General features: G+C 31.2%; 2 protein-coding genes across 7 annotated transcripts; both read left to right on the plus strand.

Annotated features, from left to right (window-relative positions):
* Nucleotides 1-6,672: 6,672 nt before the first annotated feature.
* LOC145183483 (uncharacterized) lies at nt 6,673-10,429 on the plus strand. The gene has a single exon (XM_090099305.1). It carries the CDS (start codon nt 6,673-6,675, stop codon nt 10,042-10,044), a length of 3,372 nt encoding a protein of 1,123 aa, XP_089955431.1. The 3' UTR covers nt 10,045-10,429.
* Nucleotides 10,430-10,476: 47 nt separating this feature from the next.
* On the plus strand, nt 10,477-27,495 carry LOC145198370 (stimulated by retinoic acid gene 6 protein-like). 6 transcript variants are annotated; one of them, XM_090076989.1, is made up of 19 exons: nt 10,492-10,812; nt 15,964-16,042; nt 16,115-16,200; nt 16,301-16,461; nt 16,859-16,979; nt 17,299-17,377; nt 17,465-17,593; nt 17,685-17,788; nt 18,151-18,224; nt 18,420-18,481; nt 18,605-18,743; nt 18,839-18,914; nt 20,169-20,265; nt 23,800-23,848; nt 23,920-24,037; nt 24,141-24,239; nt 26,540-26,703; nt 26,821-26,949; nt 27,153-27,495. In XM_090076989.1, the coding sequence occupies exons 1-19, from the start codon at nt 10,544-10,546 to the stop codon at nt 27,467-27,469; spliced, it is 2,352 nt and encodes a 783-aa protein (XP_089933115.1). In that variant the 5' UTR covers nt 10,492-10,543; the 3' UTR covers nt 27,470-27,495. The 6 variants fall into 6 exon arrangements, 5 of the variants coding, with proteins under 5 accessions (XP_089933117.1, XP_089933115.1, XP_089933116.1 ...); XR_016449392.1 differs by lacking the exon at nt 27,153-27,495 and having other exon boundaries at nt 10,480-10,812; nt 23,976-24,037; nt 26,821-26,938; XM_090076990.1 differs by lacking the exon at nt 16,301-16,461 and having other exon boundaries at nt 10,523-10,812; nt 16,115-16,233.

Here is a 27,495-nt window from a genome sequence, read left to right on the forward strand (position 1 = left end):
GCATATATATATATATATATATATATATATATATATATATATATATATATATATATATATATATATATATATATATATATATGCATTTGTAATATATAGGTTTAAATACTTTATGTGCGGATTATGATAATGTTTTACGGTATTAAATTCGTTTTGGAATTTCGGAAGAGTTCATTTTTACTAAAGGCCTGGTAGCTACTATTTGCTGTTTTAAAATAATCCGCCCCTTTAAACCAAAAAATCCACCCCTAAAAAATCCATCACCAAAAAAATTTATTCAGAATTCAACCCAATAGTCCCATGCCATAATTATAATTTAAAAGTGATAAACGAATTCATTGTAATTTTAGACTAATTCGAACTGCCACAAATATCTGATTCTTTACTACGATTTCAAGCAAATTATTCATTGATCTCATGTGTTGGGTAATTAAATTTGTGTTTAGAGGGAGAAAGATATCGTGCACTTATCTTTCTTTATCCTTTGCCATGATAAACTAGCACGCAGGTTTAAACTAGCTCTTTGCCACGGCCCGGAAAACTTTTTTTAGCAGTCTGAAAGAAACTTCAAAAGTAAGTCAATACTTTATCACCAAAAAATTTCTCCCTCAATTTAAAAATCAATTTAGAAAGGTCCATTTGAAATCTTTTAGATTATTATTTGTATATTTCAAATTTTTAGGTTTTTTAAATTTGACACCTTTAATTTGTTTTAAATTTAGCACCTTTTATTTCTACAATTAATAAAGCTTCAAAGAAATATTTTGAAGACTGTCATTTAATTTTACGATTAGAATTTTATAGGTATTTTAATTTTAAGATGTTTTAGATGAAATAGGAATTTTTTTACTTATCTAACTTTGTTTATAAGGGGAATTTCTGTGTTACTCATGACCATTTTGCCTACGGTAGTATTAGTCTTGTTTTTATTAATTTTATGATTAAAAACCTCCATAATATGTTTTTTTTTGGCTACTTTTTATAAAATTTTTATATTCTTCAGCTTTATTTGCTTAAAAAGGCTATAAGGGGTGACTATGTGAGCGTTTGTGCACGCTTTTTTTCTTCACCTCGAGAGATACCTTTGAGTTGCTTACCATCAAACTTAGAGCAGTATTCATCACGATGAATGCAACATCAAACGTCTTAGACCCAGGGGTGCAAGTAATTGAGATCTGTAGCCCATCACCAGAATTACGAAGTTCCATCCATTTGAAAGTCTATGACTAGGTGTGTCAAACTATCAGTGATGGGACACATGATCATTATATACTTCAACTATTGGCACGCGATATTTATAAATATCTAATTTGTCTGAGTAGCATCGCGATTCTTACGTCTGCGGAAGATCACCGAATGAGCCGGGATGGAAGGGTCGGTGCCTAGTTAATTACTCAAAGTTTGGTTGTGTGCAGAATTGAGATGGATTTTTACCAAATACGGTTGAGAGGGTAGCATTTGATCCAGTTGTAGCTTCAACGTCTGCACCGCTCTGTAGCAGAGTTAGATTTCACGACTTAGACTGGTCATCACAACTCTCTTGGAGCCAAGAGATTGTACCCCTTCGGACATTGTAAGGTATTTTGAACGCCCCAATGTTTATAATAGGAACTAAGACTCTGAAACTTTTCTATGATCTCATGTCCGATGTTGTTAACAAATATGGTGTTCACATCAGTCCCACGTGGGAGTTTTACATCTTTTAGGAGCTTTACTGTACCTGGCACTACAACGCAATTATTTTCTGGAGTTGGTAAGCAAGTTAAGAGCGTTTGATCAGATGTTGTAACCATGTCGAGTTGCGACTAATTGCGATGAGTTAATTTAGTGTCAAATGTTGAAGATTAATGTAGAATCATGTAGAAGAAATGGTAGCATAAGTTCCGGATATTCCTCTAGAATACAAATCAGATTACATTTAAATGGCAACTCAAAAGATTAACTAAATGGATAAAAGACTGAAACGCGTACTGGTATGACTAAAAATAAACTTTACAATCACCACAAGAGCCTATGGGTGTTATCTCATTTCACGTAAACAGGCTGTAAATGTAGCCAGCGTGAATGCCTTATAGTTCGATCCGTTGGTGACTCAGTGTCTGATGTGACAACCACTAGCTCTTCGCGAACTAATTTATATTGGGACCCATCAGTTAAGAGTACAATTCAGCCTGATTTCTCTAACGGGTCACATTTTTAGACTAATATACCTTTAGTGACCATACCGGGTTGTTTGCTTCACGGCACTATATTATCACTAAAAAAAAAAACGTCTACCCTCTAGTTCTCAAGGGTGAAGTACCGAAAGTTTTCTAATATTGGAAGTAAAGGCTTCTCAAGATCCATGGTACGTACTATTTCTGAAAGAGTGGGTTTTTTCTGCAACTGTCTTAGATCTTATTGCCTCTGAAATTTTCTTCCTTGCCAGATAAGTTGCATCATTGTTAAAGGTATGCACAATTTTAGGTAAAGCTCACAACCATTCAAAACAAAGCTCGGACGAGTCTTTAGGATTCAACAAAAGCTCCTCTACATATTGATGTCCAAAAAATCTCTCAGAAAATGTCTAGTTGAATCTTTCTACTACACCTCGGTCTCTATGTGTGTTTACTATAGCGCGACGCACCTTCACATTGTGCTTGGCTAGCAACTGATTAAAGGTACCCATGAACTCACAACCTGTGGCAAGTTTAGCCAAGTAAGAAGTCTTCACCAACAAGTTCCAGTCAAACCCGCAGCAACTTCAGCAGAGCTCTTATCTGTCGGGCATTTATCATCATTATAACGTGAGGCGATGTTGGCAATTGTCAGCACGTATTTATAAGCTTTTTAGTAGATCGGCCTTATAAACACAATTACGTTGACTTCATTAAAAATTGGCCTTAGAATATACGGTGGAGTTGGGAAATATAGGGTAAAACACCTCATGTTCACCATACGACCTTGTCTTCGCCACTCGGTCACTAAAAAACATGCAGAGCAAAAATTAATTGCTGGAAAGTTCAGAAATTGTATCTAAAAAAAACTTTGATGTTCTCTTTATAACTGACGAAAATTTGGCAATTGTAACTTCCAAAATAAAGGCACAAAATTTTCTAGACAAAAACTGTCGTAAAAAATCCTTAATGCTTAATGACAAATTTTAGATAACCATTCAAAAAGCATGTTCCCAGACAGCCTACGAAACTGGGCCAGAATTCCGGCGAATCATCGCACGCCGTGACGACTAGATTAGTAACGGGCGAGTACTGCCCGAGTCTTGCATGCTTCTGGCGAGTAGTCGTACACCATTGCGATGGCATTTGTTATTGGGCCAACACTGGCCCGATTGTGGCGGCTACAGAGTTCTGGCCGAATGTCGTTTTGCCATAACCGTCATTATTTTGAATATTTTCTGCGTCATCCATGATGATTTTATAGACGCGAAGCTAAATGCTTACAAGATATATCTCGCAAATTTCTTGCTTTTGCTGTTTTTTTATTATGCTATTATTACAATACGTATTGTAATAATAATAGCAAATGTACGTTTGCTTTTAAAAAATATTGCTTTTTTGTGAAAACGAATATATACATTTTTATAATACATTTTTTTTTGTTTTAAGATGAATTAAAGAATTTTGAATAATACATTTTTTTTGTTTTAAGATGAGTTAAAGAAAAAATTAAAGCATATAATCGAATAGTTATGATATATTTTTAAATTAAATTGTTAAATAGTAGTTGTCGTCGTCGTCGTATATATATATATATATATATATATATATATATATATATATATATATATATATATATATATATATATATATATATATATATATATATATATATATAATAATAATAATAATAATAATAATAATAATAATAATGATAATAATATTATACATGTTTATTTTCCATTTTCAGACTTTCTTAATAAATTTTAAACAACTTTAAAAGCAATTTTACATTTAGTACTTGGTACCAGGCTACTAAATTTAAACTTGCAAAATTTTTTTTAAATTTCAAATATTTTATTCAAATGATCAAATTAAAGATGAATAAAAAAAGTTGGAACACATCTAAAATGGCTAATAGAGATGTATATACTGAAGAAAATATAGCGGAGACTGTTGCAGATGTAAAGAGGTAAGCTTAAACTATATTTTCCTTTACGAAATGTCACTATTTGTTAACCTTTGCTATAAGTCTTACTGCCTAAGAAGCTACATACTTTATTATTTTTTAGCTGTTGAAGAAGCGCAATTGGTACATTAAAGCATTATTGCATTCATAGAATAACCTTGGAAGAGGAGATTTGTGGAAAAGCCCGTATGGTCAAAAAAGTGGGACACCACTTTTTTTACCAAAGCTGAGGAACAAGTGTTGATTAACTGTATAATCACCGCACAAAGGAGAGCTCATCCTGTCACCTAAGACACCATCATGTTACTTGTGTCCCGTCTATTGTCAGACGAATGTTTAATGGGGAAAATAAACAGGGATAGATCTTATCAAATTGGTAAATGAGGGTCGTTAAAACCTGAGATAAATGGTAATGTGTAACAACAAGTAATTAAACAGTGGTTCGTGGACACAAAAGTAGAAGCTACTTGATGGAGAAAGACTATTTAGATATCCAAAATGAACCAAAGCGCAATTTTAACTTTGATGAGTCCGGGTTTCAATTTTCACCCTGAGCTGGAAAAGTCTTGGTTGAAAGAGGATCAAAAAATGTTCCTTATGCCACGGAAGCTAAAGACAAAGGAAGAATTACAGTTTTTGGTATGTAAACTTATACTAAATTTATTGCTTATCTTTCTGTTATTTCTTTAATGCTTTAATTATTTATAATATAGCAATATAAGTTGCTTTTAATTTTACATATCTTAGAGCGTAAAAGCCTAGCATGAGAACTTATCCTATAGGTTTTTCTTTACAATTTTCTTTGCACTTTTACTACAGCAAATATTGATGGTGACAGATCTTTTCCTCCCCCTCTTACTATATATGCTAACCAGAGAATCCCCATAGCTATTTACCAGTCATTGCCTCCAAATTTAGTAGCTATTGGTAAATCTGCTAAAGGTTATATAGATTATAAAGTTCTCTATGAATATTTATGCAACGCTTTTCACCAGTGGCTGACAGATAATAATACTCAAAGAAAAGTTATTGTTTGGACCAACAAACATTAAATTTGGAACCAATTTTATTTAGTGAAGAAGCTCGCAGATTAACAAATGATTTTTATGCTCATTCCACCTAACAAAACTTATTTCATGCAGCCACTCGACGTGGAACTATTTGGCATCATGAAGAGTGGCTGGACGAAGATTATGGACGCTATCTGCCTCGCCAATCCTAATGAGTATATGTTTTAAAAGAAAATTTCGCAGGCCAACTAGTGGTAGCAGAGAGGAAGCTAATGCCATCAGCTAACCCTAAGAATAAGACTAAATTGAAAAAGTCAGTTGTGCAATACACTTCTGATTCTGGTAAGAACATCTTAAAATTAACTAAAGTCTTCCTACTTATCCTACTTATTCCTACTTATCAGTTCTTTTATAACGTAACATCAAAATATCTTGAGCTTTAGGCTACCCCAAGCCTATCAATTAATTGCAATATTGGTATAAAATGTGTTAAACTTAGCTTTATTTTTCAGGTAATACGATGTCATTGAGCAGATGCAACGAAGTTTGACGTGGTGAAACTACTTGAGTAAGGATCAAAAACAAATTTTCAGTTATAAAGCATACATAAATTACATTTCAGTTATAAAGCATGTATAAATTTTTTTAGATATCATTCTTTTGTTTGTCTTTTTAAATTTTAAAAATACATTTAATTCAAAAAACGGCTGAAAGAATATATTTTTTTTAAAAAAAACGCATAGGCAAAAATGTGGAGTGCGAACATAGGGAACACGCCAGTGGCCGCCGTTTTTGATTTTCGAGGGCTAAATCTCCCTTATTTATTATTGTAGGTCATTCTTTCTAAGAGCATCGTAAAGAGCAATCTTATCTCTATACGATCAAACTTCGAGCACGATAATTTATCAAAAAGCGAAGGAGGAAATAATTTTTATATGGGACAAGGTCGAAAAAATTGACGAACACTGGGTGTTTTACCCTATCTTTCATTTATGAGATATGTGATTTCAAAAATGTCATTTTTTTTCGGTTACTTTCTTTTCATTTTAGTTTTGATGTTTTTTTAAAAATACTGAGTTTCAAACTTTCAATTTTGATTTAGATAAAAAAAAAAAAAAACGCTATACTTTTTAACTAAATTTTAACAGAACTTCTATTCTTAATTGCATAAGATAGAGCAACCAATTTAACAATTAGTTACTAACGGCGACCGTATACATGTTTTCATCGATACAAGTTACTTTTTTTATATGCTGCATGTTTTTTTATGATTAAGTTGTAATTTCGGAAAGTTCTAGAACATTTGATGACGTTAGGGATTTAATAGCTTTAATAGATTTACCAATAAGAATTGTAAATATGTGTTTGTGGTGATTTATGACGGTTTGTGGAAGGATATTTTGGGAAAAGCATGGGGTATATATAAAGGAGAAAATTTGTAAAAAGGCAGAGTTAGTTAGAAGAGAAAATTATTGCTATTTAGTGACTTGTTGATTGCGAGAAAAAACTACAAGCTAACCGGGCCATGGAACCAAGTATGAGATTGTTTGATATGTTTGAAACGTATGATGGCACTTCGGATGCTGCTGTTTGGATTCAACGAACAAAAGTGATTGCTGAAATTCAGAACTTAAAGCTTGAACTACTTTTTCCGATTCTTCTCAGAGAAGCTGCTTATGCAGTGTACGATGCTTTAACCGCGGAAGTCAAAAAAGATGTAGTGGAAGTCGAGCGTGTGTTATTAGCGGCGTTTTCTATAGATGCCTACACTGCATATGAACTATTCACAAAACGAAAATTATGTGACGAAGAAAAAGTTGACGTGTTTTTAGCTGATTTAAGACGATTAGCCTATCTAGCTAAATTACCAGAGGAGTCTGTGCATTTGGCGTTTGTTGTGGGTTTGCCAGAAGTCTTATCATCAAGATTTCGAGCCGTAATGGACCCGATTGATAAAATGTTATCCAGAGTGAGAGCTGCTATGAACTGTGCAAATGTGATTGACAGTGATGCTGTTGGCGCTGTGTCTAGACGCCATGCTACAAAAACTGCGTTAGTGTGTTCGAAGACAATTTTGAATAAAAAATTCCTGCCCAGAAGTCAATGTAGGTACTCAAACTCTCAAAAGGTAGTAACGTTTGAAGGAAAGGTTCATCAGTGCACTGGGTCAGCGGTCGTGATTCTTGAGGTTGATGGCATTAAAGCACGTGATCAGGTTATTTTAGTGGATTTCCAACCGTTTAGAGTCGATATGATGCTTGGAATGAGTTCCATTAAGTTACTAGGAGGAGTATCCATCTCTCCTTTGGGAAAAGCGAAGTTCGGATTAAGTTACTGTGGAGCAACGGCTTTGAACAAGAACAAAGTCAAGAAAATCGAAATAAAAAAGAAAGATCATGAAGCAGTTTTTAATGGTGCTGAATGGAGAGTCAAATGGAAATGGAGATATGGAGAAGGCCCCAACCGATTGTATAATAAAGTGGCACAGTACGGAATTCCACAATACGCTAGAGCAGACTATGAAAACGAACTACAGGAATGGATTGATCGGAAATGGCTGTTAGAGTACAACGAAAATGAATTGGGGCCGCCCAAAGGGCAGATTCCGTTAATGGCTGTCATTCAGAGAAACAAAGACAACAAAATCCGACCTGTTCTAGACTGGAGAGAAGCTAACGATTTAATTGAGGCATACACGAGAGATGCAGATGTGTGTGTCGAAAAGCTTAGAGAATGGAGAAGGATGGGTAACAAACCAGCAATCATCGATTTACGCAAGGCTTATCTTCAACTAAAAACTGATAAATCTCTTTGGCCGTTCCAAACAGTGGTGTTTCGAAATAAAAGGTATTGCTTGACACGACTTGGTTTCGGATTGAATGTTGCGCCAATGATCATGAAATCCGTTGTGAGTGCCGTCATTGATCAAGACGAATTAGTGAAGAGGGGAACGTCCGCTTATGTAGACGACATTTTCGTAGACGAAAGTGTGGTGAGTCTTGATTATGTCAAGAGGCATTTTTTGAAATATGGTTTAGAGAGTAAAGATGGTGAGCAGATTGATGATAATGGAGTTCGTGTGTTAGGATTGTGTGTGCGCAAGGTTGGTAACAAACTGATGTGGTCCAGAGGGAATCGAGTTGATGCTATCTCGCAAAAGTTAACCAGGAGAGTTGTGTTTTCAATCTGTGGACAGTTGGTAGGACATTTACCCGTGTGTGGTTGGTTGCGAGTGATTTGTAGTCTCTTGAAGAGGAAAGCTGTCAGTCTGACGACGGGTTGGGACGATGATGTTTGTGATGAGAACGTTAAGTGGGTGCTTCAGGAAGTATTTGCTGAGGTGGAACGCTGCGAGCCTGCTTGTGGTGATTGGGCTGTGCGTGGTGATGAGGGAAAAGTGTGGGTTGATGCCAGTTCTTTAGCGATTGGTGCTCTTATTCAAGTTGGGGAGACTACTGTGGAGGATGCAACATGGCTGCGAAAAGAAACGTCTGATGTTCATATAAACATGGCAGAACTAGACGCTGTGATACGGGGAATGAATATGGCTCTGATGTGGAAGCTGAAGAAAGTGACTGTTTTTACCGATTCCGTGACTGTGTACCACTGGGTTTCTGACGCCCTTACGGGAAAATCAAGGTTGAGATCAAAAGCGACGGGGGAAATGCTGATTCGAAGAAGACTGAGCGTGTTGCAACAACTAATTGAAGAATACGATGTTAGCGTCGAGGTGAAACTCATTCCTTCTAAAGATAATTTGGCCGACGCATTAACTAGAGTTCGCAGCAGATGGCTCAACAAACTGACTGTGCCAGAGTGTCGGAATAGTTGCATGGGAGTCGCAGCTACGAAGGCTGAAGCTATTTCCAATATACACAAAAGAACTGGACATTTTGGAGTGAATCGAACGTTAAACTTTGTTCGTAAAACAATTCCGACTGCTACTGAAAACGATGTTCGAAGTGTGATAAAAAATTGCGAACCATGTCAGTCAATAGATCCAGCGCCAATACGGTGGGAAAAAGGAAAATTGGATGTTAAAGGAAACTGGGAGAGATTGGCCATGGATATCACGCATTATGGCACTGACAAGTTTTTGAGTCTAATTGATTGTGGACCTTCAAAATACGCGTTGTGGCGACAATTATCGAGCTCATACGGAAGTGTTGCCATAGTCCGAATACTCCGTCTTGTTTTTTGTGAACGTGGAGCACCGTCTGAGATATTAACTGACAATGAGCCAACATTTAAGACTAAAGAGATAAGGAGTTTCCTTGATAGTTGGGGAGTGCAAATTAGATATAGAGCCGCTTATTATCCTGAAGGAAATGGAATTGTGGAAAGAAACCACCGTACGATCAAGAGAATAGCAGAACGATCAAAAATGTCGATACCGGAAGCACTATATTGGTACAATGTCTCAGCCGACAAAAATGGTGCAAGCCCGATGGGCAAAATATACAGCTACCCCATTGGTGTGAAAGGATTGAAAAAAGAGAATCTTCCTGCACGAAATGTCCTGAACGAGAGATTTCGAATTGGCGATAAAGTCTGGCTGAAACCACCAAATGCGAGGTGCCATACAAAGTGGCAACCAGCTACGGTAACTCGGAATGCGTTAAACCAAACCGTAGAAGTGAACGGCATTCCGCGTCATGTGAAACATGTTAGACCTCGAACTGATACTCAGCCCTACATTATCCCTGATGAGGAAGTAGAGATGAATGTTGAAACTGATCAAGTGGACGCTGAAAACCAAGGAGATCCAATTAAAGATGTATTAGAGACGAACGAGGAAAATATCGACGCTGAAGATAGACCCCAAGAAATCGACATGCTTTTGCGACGGAGTGGTCGGGAACGGCGCATGCCTTCGAAATACCTTGATTACTATTTGGATGATCCGTAAGGATCAAGGAGGAGTGTAATTTCGGAAAGTTCTAGAACATTTGATGACGTTAGGGATTTAATAGCTTTAATAGATTTACCAATAAGAATTGTAAATATGTGTTTGTGGTGATTTATGACGGTTTGTGGAAGGATATTTTGGGAAAAGCATGGGGTATATATAAAGGAGAAAATTTGTAAAAAGGCAGAGTTAGTTAGAAGAGAAAATTATTGCTATTTAGTGACTTGTTGATTGCGAGAAAAAACTACATAAGTTCAAGTCAATAATAGTTTAAAATAAAATTATATCATCGGTTTAAAAGAGATGCAAATTTCACTTATCATATTGCTTCATTTACAGTATCAAAAGTTTTAGGCATCTTCATAATTATAAAAACAAACAATTTTTTTTTATTTCTCTTACTACTGTTTTAAACCATTATTTAAAAAACTTGGAATTTTTTAAAAATAATTAAAATGTTTCTCTCAATGTCAAAAATTATTTAGTAGAACGTATAGACATGTTGACTTCAGAGAGAATTACTTTTATTGCATCAACACTTGACCAAAAAGGTTATTTGAACATCAATGGTCAACCAAGTGATCTGTTGGAATATTTTAACTCAATAAGTAGTAACCAAATTCAAGATATTGCTAAATCAACTGGTATTGAACAGAATGATATTTCAGACTTTATTAACACCACCCAGCCATGCATTTCAAATATTACTGCTACCTTCAATAATAGTTTACAATCAGACACTTTAATGCAAATAATATTTTCTTCTTGGTATGTAAAAAAATTATAGTTATCATTATTAGTATCCATGTATTTATGTATGTATGTATGTATGTATGTATGTATGTATGTATGTATGTATGTATGTATGTATGTATGTATGTATGTAATGTATGTATGTATGTATGTATGTATGTATGTATGTATGTATGTATGTATGTATGTATGTATGTATGTATGTATGTATGTATGTATGTATGTATGTATGTATGTATGTATGTATGTATGTATGTATGTATGTATGTATGTATGTATGTATGTATGTATGTATGTATGTATGTATGTATGTATGTATGTATGTATGTATGTATGTATGTATGTATGTATGTATGTATGTATGTATGTATGTATGTATGTATGTATGTATGCTTGTATGTATGTATGTATGCTTGTATGTATGTATGTATGCTTGTATGTATGTATGTATGCTTGTATGTATGTATGTATGCTTGTATGTATGTATGTATGCTTGTATGTATGTATGTATGCTTGTATGTATGTATGTATGCTTGTATGTATGTATGTATGCTTGTATGTATGTATGTATGCTTGTATGTATGTATGTATGCTTGTATGTATGTATGTATGCTTGTATGTATGTATGTATGCTTGTATGTATGTATGTATGCTTGTATGTATGTATGTATGCTTGTATGTATGTATGTATGCTTGTATGTATGTATGTATGCTTGTATGTATGTATGTATGCTTGTATGTATGTATGTATGCTTGTATGTATGTATGTATGCTTGTATGTATGTATGTATGCTTGTATGTATGTATGTATGCTTGTATGTATGTATGTATGCTTGTATGTATGTATGTATGCTTGTATGTATGTATGTATGCTTGTATGTATGTATGTATGCTTGTATGTATGTATGTATGCTTGTATGTATGTATGTATGCTTGTATGTATGTATGTATGTATGCTTGTATGTATGTATGTATGCTTGTATGTATGTATGTATGCTTGTATGTATGTATGTATGCTTGTATGTATGTATGTATGCTTGTATGTATGTATGTATGCTTGTATGTATGTATGTATGCTTGTATGTATGTATGTATGCTTGTATGTATGTATGTATGCTTGTATGTATGTATGTATGCTTGTATGTATGTATGTATGCTTGTATGTATGTATGTATGCTTGTATGTATGTATGTATGCTTGTATGTATGTATGTATGCTTGTATGTATGTATGTATGCTTGTATGTATGTATGTATGCTTGTATGTATGTATGTATGCTTGTATGTATGTATGTATGCTTGTATGTATGTATGTATGCTTGTATGTATGTATGTATGCTTGTATGTATGTATGTATGCTTGTATGTATGTATGTATGCTTGTATGTATGTATGTATGCTTGTATGTATGTATGTATGCTTGTATGTATGTATGTATGCTTGTATGTATGTATGTATGCTTGTATGTATGTATGTATGCTTGTATGTATGTATGTATGCTTGTATGTATGTATGTATGCTTGTATGTATGTATGTATGCTTGTATGTATGTATGTATGCTTGTATGTATGTATGTATGCTTGTATGTATGTATGTATGCTTGTATGTATGTATGTATGCTTGTATGTATGTATGTATGCTTGTATGTATGTATGTATGCTTGTATGTATGTATGTATGCTTGTATGTATGTATGTATGCTTGTATGTATGTATGTATGCTTGTATGTATGTATGTATGCTTGTATGTATGTATGTATGCTTGTATGTATGTATGTATGCTTGTATGTATGTATGTATGCTTGTATGTATGTATGTATGCTTGTATGTATGTATGTATGCTTGTATGTATGTATGTATGCTTGTATGTATGTATGTATGCTTGTATGTATGTATGTATGCTTGTATGTATGTATGTATGCTTGTATGTATGTATGTATGCTTGTATGTATGTATGTATGCTTGTATGTATGTATGTATGCTTGTATGTATGTATGTATGCTTGTATGTATGTATGTATGCTTGTATGTATGTATGTATGCTTGTATGTATGTATGTATGCTTGTATGTATGTATGTATGCTTGTATGTATGTATGTATGCTTGTATGTATGTATGTATGCTTGTATGTATGTATGTATGCTTGTATGTATGTATGTATGCTTGTATGTATGTATGTATGCTTGTATGTATGTATGTATGCTTGTATGTATGTATGTATGCTTGTATGTATGTATGTATGCTTGTATGTATGTATGTATGCTTGTATGTATGTATGTATGCTTGTATGTATGTATGTATGCTTGTATGTATGTATGTATGCTTGTATGTATGTATGTATGCTTGTATGTATGTATGTATGCTTGTATGTATGTATGTATGCTTGTATGTATGTATGTATGCTTGTATGTATGTATGTATGCTTGTATGTATGTATGTATGCTTGTATGTATGTATGTATGCTTGTATGTATGTATGTATGCTTGTATGTATGTATGTATGCTTGTATGTATGTATGTATGCTTGTATGTATGTATGTATGCTTGTATGTATGTATGTATGCTTGTATGTATGTATGTATGCTTGTATGTATGTATGTATGCTTGTATGTATGTATGTATGCTTGTATGTATGTATGTATGCTTGTATGTATGTATGTATGCTTGTATGTATGTATGTATGCTTGTATGTATGTATGTATGCTTGTATGTATGTATGTATGCTTGTATGTATGTATGTATGCTTGTATGTATGTATGTATGCTTGTATGTATGTATGTATGCTTGTATGTATGTATGTATGCTTGTATGTATGTATGTATGCTTGTATGTATGTATGTATGCTTGTATGTATGTATGTATGCTTGTATGTATGTATGTATGCTTGTATGTATGTATGTATGCTTGTATGTATGTATGTATGCTTGTATGTATGTATGTATGCTTGTATGTATGTATGTATGCTTGTATGTATGTATGTATGCTTGTATGTATGTATGTATGCTTGTATGTATGTATGTATGCTTGTATGTATGTATGTATGCTTGTATGTATGTATGTATGCTTGTATGTATGTATGTATGCTTGTATGTATGTATGTATGCTTGTATGTATGTATGTATGCTTGTATGTATGTATGTATGCTTGTATGTATGTATGTATGCTTGTATGTATGTATGTATGCTTGTATGTATGTATGTATGCTTGTATGTATGTATGTATGCTTGTATGTATGTATGTATGCTTGTATGTATGTATGTATGCTTGTATGTATGTATGTATGCTTGTATGTATGTATGTATGCTTGTATGTATGTATGTATGCTTGTATGTATGTATGTATGCTTGTATGTATGTATGTATGCTTGTATGTATGTATGTATGCTTGTATGTATGTATGTATGCTTGTATGTATGTATGTATGCTTGTATGTATGTATGTATGCTTGTATGTATGTATGTATGCTTGTATGTATGTATGTATGCTTGTATGTATGTATGTATGCTTGTATGTATGTATGTATGCTTGTATGTATGTATGTATGCTTGTATGTATGTATGTATGCTTGTATGTATGTATGTATGCTTGTATGTATGTATGTATGCTTGTATGTATGTATGTATGCTTGTATGTATGTATGTATGCTTGTATGTATGTATGTATGCTTGTATGTATGTATGTATGCTTGTATGTATGTATGTATGCTTGTATGTATGTATGTATGCTTGTATGTATGTATGTATGCTTGTATGTATGTATGTATGCTTGTATGTATGTATGTATGCTTGTATGTATGTATGTATGCTTGTATGTATGTATGTATGCTTGTATGTATGTATGTATGCTTGTATGTATGTATGTATGCTTGTATGTATGTATGTATGCTTGTATGTATGTATGTATGCTTGTATGTATGTATGTATGCTTGTATGTATGTATGTATGCTTGTATGTATGTATGTATGCTTGTATGTATGTATGTATGCTTGTATGTATGTATGTATGCTTGTATGTATGTATGTATGCTTGTATGTATGTATGTATGCTTGTATGTATGTATGTATGCTTGTATGTATGTATGTATGCTTGTATGTATGTATGTATGCTTGTATGTATGTATGTATGCTTGTATGTATGTATGTATGCTTGTATGTATGTATGTATGCTTGTATGTATGTATGTATGCTTGTATGTATGTATGTATGCTTGTATGTATGTATGTATGCTTGTATGTATGTATGTATGCTTGTATGTATGTATGTATGCTTGTATGTATGTATGTATGCTTGTATGTATGTATGTATGCTTGTATGTATGTATGTATGCTTGTATGTATGTATGTATGCTTGTATGTATGTATGTATGCTTGTATGTATGTATGTATGCTTGTATGTATGTATGTATGCTTGTATGTATGTATGTATGCTTGTATGTATGTATGTATGCTTGTATGTATGTATGTATGCTTGTATGTATGTATGTATGCTTGTATGTATGTATGTATGCTTGTATGTATGTATGTATGCTTGTATGTATGTATGTATGCTTGTATGTATGTATGTATGCTTGTATTCTTGGATGTATGCTTGTATTCTTGGATGTATGCTTGTATTCTTGGATGTATGCTTGTATTCTTGGATGTATGCTTGTATTCTTGGATGCTTGGATGATTATATGCATGTTTATATGCATGCATGTATGTATGCTTGTATGTATGTATGTATGCTTGTATGTATGTATGTATGCTTGTATGTATGTATGTATGCTTGTATGTATGTATGTATGCTTGTATGTATGTATGTATGCTTGTATGTATGTATGTATGCTTGTATGTATGTATGTATGCTTGTATGTATGTATGTATGCTTGTATGTATGTATGTATGCTTGTATGTATGTATGTATGCTTGTATGTATGTATGTATGCTTGTATGTATGTATGTATGCTTGTATGTATGTATGTATGCTTGTATGTATGCTTGTATTCTTGGATGTATGCTTGTATTCTTGGATGCTTGGATGATTATATGCATGTTTATATGCATGCTTGTATGCATGTATTAGAATATATATGTACTTACGTAGATATATGTATGCATGGATGCTTGTATGCATCAATCTGTCTGTACCTCCATCAATGTATTTATACATATAGAGATATTTCTTTTTTTTCCAGTTTTCAACTTAATAATTCTTCTAGCTGCAATCTTGTTGGACTGAATGCAAAAGTTTTTGCTGTTATCTGTTCATTAGCTGTAAGATTCATATTTGCATTTCCTTATTTTCATTTTTTGCTTATAATAGAAAGTAGTTTTTTTGTTCTTTAGTATATCTTCATGATAACAATGATGCTTTTCACTAAAAGAAAGTTTTTGGGAAGATCATTTTGTTGGGGTCGCCCTGGCTGTCTTGTGTATGAACTGAGTGAAAGTTTTTTGTTTAATAAGTACAATTTTATTATTTTGTTCAACTTTTAAAGTTTTCAGACTTATACAATATGAATGATATTTTAGACCTGTTAACATGCTTGACTCTTATGAGAATCGCTTTGGTTATACTCTGTCATTTGGTTTAACTGTATCAACATGTTTTTCTGTTATTATTGCTGATTATACTGATATTGTTGGGGTAAATATAGCAAAACGGATATCTTTGTTTCCAATTTATCTTTCAGGTATAGTTAAAAAGACATCTCACTGAGACTTAATATAGTAAAAATATAAATGTAACATATGCTGCTTAGAACATAAATTGTATCTAACAAAAAAAAAACATTCAAATTTATATTATTTTTAAGGTCATTGACTACATCAAAATTGCATTCAATACACATCGCTATTTGTACTGTAATTATAAAGATAAATAAAACTTTCAACTTTGATTGAAATTATTGTGAATTCATTGAAAATCCTCAAAATAAACTCATCTCATGTTTCTGTAAAAAGATTGCTTTTCTTTTTTTATAAAACTGAGTGTTTTAAAAGCACTTTTTGAGTATTAAGTAAAGTATATTCTAGAGACTTTATTTAAGTAAGTTTTTAGTTTAAATAAAGTTTTACTATTACTTTTAGTGTTGATTAAATTGGTATTTTCTGCTTTAATTTCTGTGTCTGGAGCCCCATTTCTTATTTGTCAAAGCCTAAAGAATCAATTTGTTGGTGGTTTGATTGGCCTTTTTTTGTCCTTATTATGGTGAGTCATCTTTTAGTGTTTGTATTTGTTTTTTTATTAGCATTATTTTTATTAGTTACTTTTTATACTATTTCATAACATTTTCTACTACATATTAAGTTACATAGAAAAAATGGGATATCTTAAAAGAGAATCCAGTTAAGTTTTTTTGATCTTTTTAATTTTGCAACTAGTAAACTGTTATTGATTGAAAGATACTTTATTCACTACTAAATTTTTTTTCAAGACTTTTAGTTTTTGTATGTTTCTGATTGTATCAACCATGATTATGATTTGCATCTTTAAAGACACTTAAGGTAATTGTTCTTGATGAATTTAGGTTTGTCTATGAGATGGTTCTAAAAGTTTCTCTTATAACAGATTGTAGGACTAGTTTTCATGAAATTTTAAATGAATATGTAAGCATGTTTTTTTATCAGATATTTTCTGCTTTTGTGTAAATCTTCTGGTTGTTTTAAGTTTTAAAAACAGACACTTTTTTTAAGATATTTGGAATACTTTACTTATCAGCGGATCTACCAAAATATATCTGCCTTTTGTTGTTATTAATAAAGTTTATTGTAATGGTCTTAAAATCACTAAAGACCCGATTAATGTTCAGAGAAAATGGAAAGGTAAATATGTTGTTTTTCTGCACTCCTAAATATTTTTATTCTTACATTTTAATCATATATTTGCAATTCAATATATAAACTTTCTTTTGAGGATTTGAGATGGATGCAAGTAGAAGATACAAACTGGAAAAATGAATATATGTACAAGCATGTAACTAAACTTTTGAAAAGCAAACCAATGGTTGCTGATAATCAGTAAGTGTTACATACACTTTTTTTTACTCGATCACAAAAAAAATGGCCAGAGAAACTATTATTCATAGTTAAAGAACATTAAGAAGCAACTCAAAAACATTTCTTTTGCATTTCTTTTCAACAACTTCTGTTGTATTTTAAATAATTAAAAAAACTTTTATAAAAGTGATAATGAAAAAGCTTCAAGTGTTGATTATTATTTTTACTAGAAGTGACTACATGATTTTTTTATGATAACAACCAGAGTTATCACTTTCATTTTGATTTATCAAAATATTCTTTTACTCTTGAAAGTTATATTGGCCAAATATAAAATGCATCAGTTAATTATGTGTGTTTAAACTGTTAATTTGGGCTTTTAGAAGTGTTGGTGATAAGTCTCGAGCTAAGCAAATAAAATTGAAGCTTAAGTCACTGCTTTATGAAAACAAACCAGGTATAAATATGCAAGAGGTGAAATAATATCAGTTTGCTTATCTTTATTTCTATTATTGATGTTTGTTGGTAATTAATATGGAGGTTATAGTGTTTGGGAAGGGTTAAGAAAGTTTAATACCACAGAAGTGTAGTTGTATAGAATATTGATTTTGCATTGAAGCTTGATGGTAACACCTTTGATTTTTGTTTTTAGAGTTCAAGTATTCTTTGAGAATATTATCAACAGCATTTGTATCTTCTTTGGCTATTTATATAGTATGAAATTTTTGTTTGATTGATTATAGATTTATATTTATTATTAAGTTTAGAAATAAATATTAATTTAACAACAAATTTGTGAAAAGAATATTAATGCCATCATTTATTGTTATTGAACAGATATTGATGGGTATATTGTCAAGTTATGAGATAATATTTGGTAAAAAAGGCTTGTTAAATGATGCTTCAAAGGGATTTATTCATAAGTTACTTGGCTTTTCTATTGGTTCAATTAATCATTTTATAGTTTGCACAAAAAGTAAGTATTAGCAGTGATATTTCCCTACAGGTTTTCAAAAAGATATCAATTTTGTAACTGTTGATGCATTTGAACCTTGATAATTTTTGTTTTAGTTTCAATATGGCTGTCTGTATTCCTTTCAGTTGGTTTGTTTTTCTTTGTTATGGTTAATTCTTTAAAGTGGTACAGGTAACACATTTATATTTTTTTAGTTAAAAAGTTTTAAGAACTTAAATTATGAAAAAAAGCTACCATATTATGTTTTTTTCTTGATGATTTATTAAGGTGGCCTAAAAAATGCTGTATGAAACTGTTTCTGTTCAATTGTATAACTTTTTTATGGCTCAAGCTATTGTTCTGCAGATTTTCAGACTTTAGAAGATCAGTAAAATCTATATGGCTGTTCAAATTTTACAGGGTGAAGATTAATTAGTATGCAAGAACCACTGATATCTTACAGATGTTCTTGCGTATTTTACAAAAGCATTAGTGAGTTCAGTATTGGTTATCAAAATTATTACTAGTGCTATTCTATCAGGAAGTAAGTTGGATAAAACAGCTGCAATACACCACAGTGTATACAATGCATGCAATGTGCACTAGTTGCACTTATTCATGGCTTTTGAATTTCATCCATACAATATAACAATATTACCAAAGATTACCCAATATTTGTTTGTTGTCAACAGTTTCATCATTTATAGATACCAAGTTACCTATTAAGAGCACCATTGAAATGATAAATTGACAGCAGTTACATTCTAAGATTAAAAACTAGAGTATATTATTATTGATCTTCAGCTGTTCAGGTTAAGCATTGTTGTTTGGTTTTTCTGTTAGTAAAAATACTAACAAATAAAGTACAAATTTCTGTGTCAGTTATTTAAGATGAATTGAATTTTAAAGTCCATTTAAATTCAATTTTTTATGCATTTAAAACTTCAAAGCTTTTGGGGTGACATTTGTATTTTTACATATGCAGTAGTGCAAGAAAGTTCAGGTGCACTCATTAATTTACTAATAATTCACTGAAATTTAAAGTATAATGAGTGGACTTAAATTTTCCTGTACTATCTTATTCATTTTGTAAAAATGTTTTGGGATTTAATTAAGTAGCAATTTTGCATAATGTAATTATTTTACTTATGTTACAACAATTGCAAAAGTCTATTTAAATTTAACTTTTTATGCATTTAAAACTGCAAAGCTTTTGGTGTGACAAAGTTATGTTTTTGCATATGTTTATTAATTTTAAAAACAGTTTAGGAATTAAATTGAGTAGCATTTTTGCGTAATGTCTTGAAGGGTTGAAACAAAATAATATAATGTATGGGAGGTATCACAAAAACTTTTCATTAATCTCACAACATATAAAAAGTAAAGTTAAATGTTAGAATTTAAAAGTTTGATTTTGTTTTGAGATTTGTTGTTTTAAATTTTAAGATTCCACATCTTAAGTTTACGAAAAGGTGACTGGTCGTTTTTACCTGACTCACTTCACAAAAGAAAACTTGACTTGACAACTCCTACTGATCTTATGGTAAGAATCTTTCTATTTTTCATTTTTCAAATTAATTTGAGCATTTCATTTTAATGTTTTAAGAACATCCGATGAATTAAGTTTTATAAGTTTTTATGAAATAACAAAATTTCAGTAGATGATAACTTATTTCTTTCATTAACTGAAATATTACTGGATTAAAAGTTATGTTTTACTTATTTTGATTTTTTTTTTTAATTAGTTTGAATCTAGGTTATGCAAAAAGAGATTCTACCTGGATTATAAGTAAAAAAAAAACAAAACAAATTGGATCAGCTTTAAGGATATTGAATTAAATATTTAACTTTTTTAATCAACTGTTTTGTGACCAGTTTTGATTGTTAGTATTTTTGTAACCGCATTTACAGCCTTTAGTAGACAAAGGTCACAAATGCTAGTAATCAAATAAAAAATAGGAAAAGGCCTAATGTGTGTATGCTGTAAGTTTGAATTGTTTACGGAGCAAATAGATTTTTAATCATTACATTCCTTTTACCATCCATCTGGAATAATGACAGATTCTAGGAGGGCTAAAATAAATAACATCATCAATTTCACCCAGATAAATTGTAGCCATTAAGTTCTTGAAATTATGCTAAAGAAATTTTAAGTTGTAATATTTGTATGCTGAAAACAGTTTGACAGTAAAAAAAAATGACAGTAATAGGACCAGTTCTTGAACATATTTCCTTTCTTTAAACGCAATAACAAATGCATTTCCCATAAGACTTCCAGTATTCACAAAATATTTAGGAATGATCATAAACTCACCAATATTAATTGGCATCATGTCAGCTAGGCCCATATATGACACATTTTTACTGTCAAAATGGACTATTCATGCTGTACTTGACACTTATGTTTCTTGAACATTTTAGTTTTTTATAAATAGACTGTCTAAGTAAATCCTCTACATATGTTCCTTAAATGAAAATGTTTAATGTTTTTCTAAATGTTTTTTTCTAAATGTTTTTTTCTTAATGTTTTTTCTAAATGTTTTTTTCCAAATTTTTTTTCTAAATGTTCTAATTTTTTCCTCTGTATTTTGAACTTGAGGATAGTGAAATATCTTTGTTATCAATATCAACATCTTTGAGGGCTGGTAAAACAATATACTTCTGTTCCGTTTTAATTCTTATGCAACCAAGTTGAGCAATATTTAACTTATAATAAAAAAGCTCTGCATTTTTAGCACTTACTTTTAGTTTTGTTTTGTCTAAGTTTAAATGGGAGATTTTGCTTATAAAATGGTATTTCTTTTTATGGTAATATTTGCTCTTCAATTTGCTTTTTCAAGTTCTGAATCTGACATATTTTAATTAACTGCCAACTTAGTATATTTTATTACTTCAGTTGCTTTTTTTCATGGAATGTTGGTACACTTGTTTTGTTTTTCTTGATTGTAAATATTTTCCTTTTTTTCTCTCACGCCTTATTGAAAATTAATGCTAAGTCTGTTATAATCTGCATGGTTTAGTCAAAAAGCTTCATTCTTGTTTGCCTGATTAGTTTCTAGTTTTAAGTGTCTTTCAGTTCTTTGAAACTTTTATTAATTTTGATATAAGAGTACCGCAATACTTTTAGTATAGAAAGACCATTCCTTTTTTGTTGATAGAAAATAAACCAAGTTTTTATAATCTGATCAATACTGTTAATAAAAGTAAATCTTAAATGTAGTTAAATATGCAAGCTCCATTTTGTTTATCTTGAATTCATAAAAAAGATGACATAAGAAAAGACCAACTGTGGGTATACAGTTTGAGCAACTTAGTTTATTGAAAATCGGTCATTGATGACCAGTTAGCCTCACCTTAATGTCGCATCTTATTTTGATAATTTTCTCTTATAATTGTAATTATTTTGACTATTTAGTTATATATATATATACACACAGTGGTTTTCATAAATTTAGACGCACTCATTTTTTTTTTTTTTACATATATGTAAGAAAATATTTAAAATAAAAATAAAATAAAAGTGCTACTGTTATGTTTGATTTATAATTTAATAGAGGAAGTGAAACTCTATTATAGAGTACCTTAATTTTTTTTTACAAGATGTTTATTTCTCATTCTATACCAATTAACACAAAAAAGTTAATTGATAAGCTTGATTTTATTTTATTCATAAATTTAGATGCACAATCAAAAATATCCTGTTAATTGATAGTAATTAGTAGTTTTTTGCCCATATTTCTCAATAATAGGCCTAAATTAATTGATTTTGTCAAAAAATCTTATATAAATATGACTTACCTGGAATTAGTTAATTATTATTTGATAAATAAACAAAGTTAGTTTTGCACTAAAAAGACACGAAAAATGGGCAAAAGATGTATCACTCAAGGTGAAAGATAGCAAAATTATTGCTCACATCAAAGAAGGAACCAAAAGTAATAGAGAAATCGCCAGGTTAATTGGAGTTTCTGAGAAATGCGTTTGGACAATGAAGCAAAACTTTCTTCACACTGGTAGTGCCAGTGAGAAAATGAGACCAGGGAAACCCTTGTCAACCACCAGAAAGGAGGATAGTGCCCTTTTTAGAGCTGTCAGAGCTAATCCAAGAATTAGTTACAAAGAATTGACCACAGAATTCAATACAATGCAAAATACATCCATTTCTCAAAGCACAGTCTGCCGAATACTTTTCAAATACAAGATTGGAGTCTACTAGAAACCACTTGGGCATCTGAAAGATGTTCTTAAGGAGACCTGGTATAGGGTCCCAGAAACAATGTGCAAAAATCTTGTTAAGTCTATGCCTAGAAGAGTTCTTAGTTGTATTAAAGCAAAAGACGGATACACAAAATATTGATTAGTTCATAAATTACGCCCCCTAATGTATCGTGCGTCTAAATTTATGAATAATTTTTCTTGTCTTATTTTTTTAATGCCTTGTAGTTGTACCTAATTGTTACTTAATATTTGTATTTTTATCTGTAAATTTTTTTTAAATTTTGTGTTTTGTATGTATTTATCTAATAAATAGAAAAAAAAAATGAAACCAAAATCTTTTTTTGTTATTTTTTTATTTTTAAAAAACTAAAAATTTTTATTCTTAAATATGAGTGTGTCTAAATTTATGAAAACCACTGTATATATATATATATATATATATATATATATATATATATATATATATATATATATATATATATATATATATATATATATATATATATATATGTATGTGTATGTATGTGTATGTATATGTATGTATGTATGTATGTATGTATGTATGTATGTATGTATGTATGTATGTATGTATATATGCATGTATAGAAACTTATATAAGTAGTCTTGGCAAGACCACTTATATTTGCTTAGTAGCATGATATATAAATGTAACTACACCTAAAATGTAAAAGGTACCTAAAATATAAATGTAAGCAAAATTAAAACAAGCACTATGAAATATTCAAGTTTATCACTTTTAGTGGATATGTGTAGTTTAATTTTGAGTAAATAAAATTTATTATGTTATTTTTTTAAATTTTAGAATAAGAATAACTTAGCTGTTATGAACTACTTTTAGGTTGCAAGCATGAAGTTTGCTGGGTATCAGGTTGCCTATTCAGTTTGGGGTGAGTCTTTAAAACTATTTTTAAAACTAAATCTTTCGTTTTTACCATTGTAATTTTTATCAATCATTTAGGTTTCTTGATTATTAACTTACTGTTTTTTGCTGTCCTTTTGATCATCACAACACAGATATTTCTCCCACTTTCAATAAAAGAAAAGTCCTTTCTTCTGAATCAAATCATCTCTATTTGGTATGTCAGCTTATCTTGTTTTATTTCCTTTTGTTTAGCCATGAAAGTACATAACAGAAAAATGAAAAAGAAAGATGAAGTGATTCTAAATTCTTTTATTTAGGCCCACAATTGTTATTGGGTTACTTGTTGTAGTTCTTCAAAAATTACTTGCTAGATTTGTTTTGTTAATTGAGAAAGATACCTTAGCAGTTGATAATAGGTACCTAAAAAGTTTTTTTCTTTGCAAAAATTTAAACTATAGAATTTTTTTCATAGCATGTTTATCATTTAATGTCTAAATATTACAGTGGTTCCCAACCCACTGCTCTCAGAAAAATTATTGTCCGCATACAAATCTGATTAACCTTTTGTATTTTTTTGACCTGTTTATTTAAACTTGGTTATGTAAAAATGTTTTACCAGTGTAATATGTTAAAAATATTACACAAGTTTTATTTAGGTTTTGAAAATTTACTGAAAAATTACAGCATTTTACTATCTTTGGTTTATTTACCATAAGTTAAATGTTTAGAAAAAAAATAGTAAACTGTTTGCATATGTAAATGGTCCACAACCTATTATAACCTAGGAGTAAAAGCATTTGGGGAAAGCCTATAGAATAACCTTGTAATATAGTTTTTTAAAATTATCAAGTAAGTTATTATGATAGTGTCTCTGCTGCCATTTTTTGATGGATATTTTTATGATCTGTTTATTATTCTTAAATCAGCAGCCTTAGAGAAAGTTAAATCATGTTTTGGGGGTAAATTATGAGCATTCTGCAAAACTAAGTTTATGCCCAAAGTCTCTGTCATGGTTTCAAATATATAGGTTGTGGATGTTCTGTGTGCACTATATAAGCATCCAGAACATGGAAAATGGGGAGGCTGCCAATGTCAACTGAAATCAAGACCTGAAATTACCACATCTGCAAGATATCAGCTCATTTGGTTCATTCCCCATGTAGTTGATGAACTCCAACTTCACCTCCTTTTAGGGAGGAAAGTAGTGGTCTGAGGGGGCTGCATATTGAACTTTGTGGGTATATTTGGGGCATTCTTGATGACTTATTTTATGGAAAAAATCTCTATCTTGCTTAGATCAGAAGATGCAGCTGGATATACCCTCTGGGCAATACATAAGCACCCTTAACATAGAGTCTGGGGAGATCCAAATCTGGCCTAAAACCTTCCCTGGGAAAAATTAGACCTGTGTCCAAAGTTGGTGCAGATTGGTTCATTTGTCTGGATTTCTATAATAAACAAACAAACAAACAACAAATAGACAGAAATTGCCTTTTATTAATATGATCACAACAAACCAGACAGCAAAAACTTCAAATACATGAGGCAAAGAATAGACAAACAGACCACAATTTTAAGACTGAAAAAATTGATTGCTATTAAAAAACACAAGGGCAACGCTGTGTATTCCTGCTAGTTATGAATAATAATAATGTTCTGGCTATAAACAGCCAAAAGTTAATAATCCAGATTTAACTTTTACATTTCCATCAAATTTTATAGATTACTAATAGGTTGAAAGTCCAGTAAGTAAGACAGATAAGTTAAGGTTATTTCACTTTTTTTGTGTTTTAAATATGCTTATTAATTTTTAAATGTGTATAAAATACTAATTCTGAAAAAAGTGACTCCATAAAGCTACTTTTTTCAGAATTAGTATTCTGTACAAAGTGTCCATAAACAGTCAAATTAGCTCAAACAATTCGGTTCTGTAATATGACTTGTTAAAAAGCAGTCTCATAGTTATTGGAAAACCCCTGAGCTACTAATATTTTACTTTGAAAACTAAAGTAAAAGAAAATTTTGTTTTAAGAGTTGGAGAAATTTGTATTTTAGTGGAATTTTTCATATTCTTGCTGCTAAAATAAAATTTACTTTTGCTATTTACAGTTAAAAATGGAAATATTATTCCTTCAATTTGAACAATGAATTTATTCTTACTTAAAATTTTAAAGATTCAAAAAGAATTCACAATATTATTTTACACGTTCACTTGGATATCACAGATTTTACGAAACCTTAATGTCATGCATGGTACATGTTTTCTAGCAGTTTATAAGAGGGATTATGGCAAATGCTTTTTGAAATAAGGTAATTTTTGCAGCAAATCACTCAATTCTTTTAAAATTTTAAGCCACAATTTTCAGATCTGTGTAAAATTTTTACCATTAGTTTATTCTATTGTAAGAAACGAAGATATAAAACTTCACCTCAGAATATAAAAGGAGTTCATGAGTCATCAGGGTCTTATTTTTCATTTGGCTTCCGAAAAAGACCTGAGTTTTATGTCCTTCCTGATAACACATAAGCTGTTAAATATTTTAAACCGAAATTCTACATATTTGTTTCTTGTAAAAGAATAAATGAGCGATCAAAGTTTCAAGGAAACCTAGTAAGTCAAGTAAGTCATGCACGATGTTTATGACCAAAATATCGTTCTATGCTCTACTTTGTTTTCTTTACTGATCTGTAACTTTTTTTCATAAATATCGTTTAGAAGGATCTTTCATATTGCATCATTCTTCTTCTTTTATTTCAACATCTTTATCGGGATATTTTCGTCGTTCCTTCGTGTGATATATGGTCTTATTTTCGGAGTTTTGTTCTTCCAAAGGTTGCAGAAAAGTGTTCTCCCAAGATCATACGACACCTGGGATTCTGGTAAAGTCTGCTTGCATTCTGTTTATCTTGTTGTTATTTACTCTTATGATTTTAAGATAAAAGCTTACGTTTGACGTTTATCCTTTTATTTTATGCTAGAAAAAATTCTCATTTTAGGTTATATGGCATACATCGGTTATATTCTTCTTGAGCATCACCATGCTAATCCGGTTTTACAGTGTTTTGTGCGTCTTTTGTTAGAGGCGAACGGAAAGCAGTTTCTTAAAGATAGTAACGATAACCTCGGTAAATAGTCTATCTTATGATTTCAATTTTCTTAATGTGTTATGAACTGGAATGAAACATTCATTTAAAAGAATTTTACAGAAAACCTGGGTTATATAGGGTTTACAAAGCTAACACTTTGATTTGATCACACGCTTGGGTTTATTTTTAACCTTTTGGATTTTAGAAAAAATGTTACAAGATCTTTTTAAAATTGATTTTAGATTCTTCTACATTTATGATCGAAAGTGGCCAGTCACCTGAGTGGAAAGTTCGAAAAATCCGCGTCATCAGCAGATGGCATCTTTACATCATCCTATCTCAAAATCCGTCGCTTCAGCGTTTTCGAAAGGTGAAGAGTCAGCCTACTCCTGTCGGTGCTCAATCAAGATTATTTTCTAATAATAAAAATGACGCTCATGATTCAAAGTCAGATGTTCTTCAAATCAATATCTCAGGTTCCGTGGAAAATGAAGAATCAGATGTGGTTATTAGAAAGTTGTCTACGTCATCCTCAATTGCTCTGGTGTCTTTTAAGTGAAAATGCATTTTTAATGATTTTTATAT

This window comes from Hydra viridissima, unplaced genomic scaffold (genome assembly GCF_058129835.1).
Source record: "Hydra viridissima isolate aposymbiotic clone 2 unplaced genomic scaffold, HvirCarnegie_v1 scaffold_1, whole genome shotgun sequence".
Lineage (NCBI taxonomy): Eukaryota > Metazoa > Cnidaria > Hydrozoa > Anthoathecata > Hydridae > Hydra > Hydra viridissima.

Bases quoted from the DNA above. Each gene is read 5' to 3' on its own strand.
- LOC145183483 (XM_090099305.1), top strand. From the start codon at position 6,673: ATGAGATTGTTTGATATGTTTGAAACGTATGATGGCACTTCGGATGCT.
- LOC145198370 (XM_090076989.1), top strand. From the start codon at position 10,544: ATGTTGACTTCAGAGAGAATTACTTTTATTGCATCAACACTTGACCAA. The intron at 18,744-18,838 runs GTAAGTATTAGC...TTTTTGTTTTAG, and splicing joins TTTTATAGTTTGCACAAAAA to TTTCAATATGGCTGTCTGTA. The intron at 24,038-24,140 runs GTATGTCAGCTT...TCTTTTATTTAG, and splicing joins AATCAAATCATCTCTATTTG to GCCCACAATTGTTATTGGGT.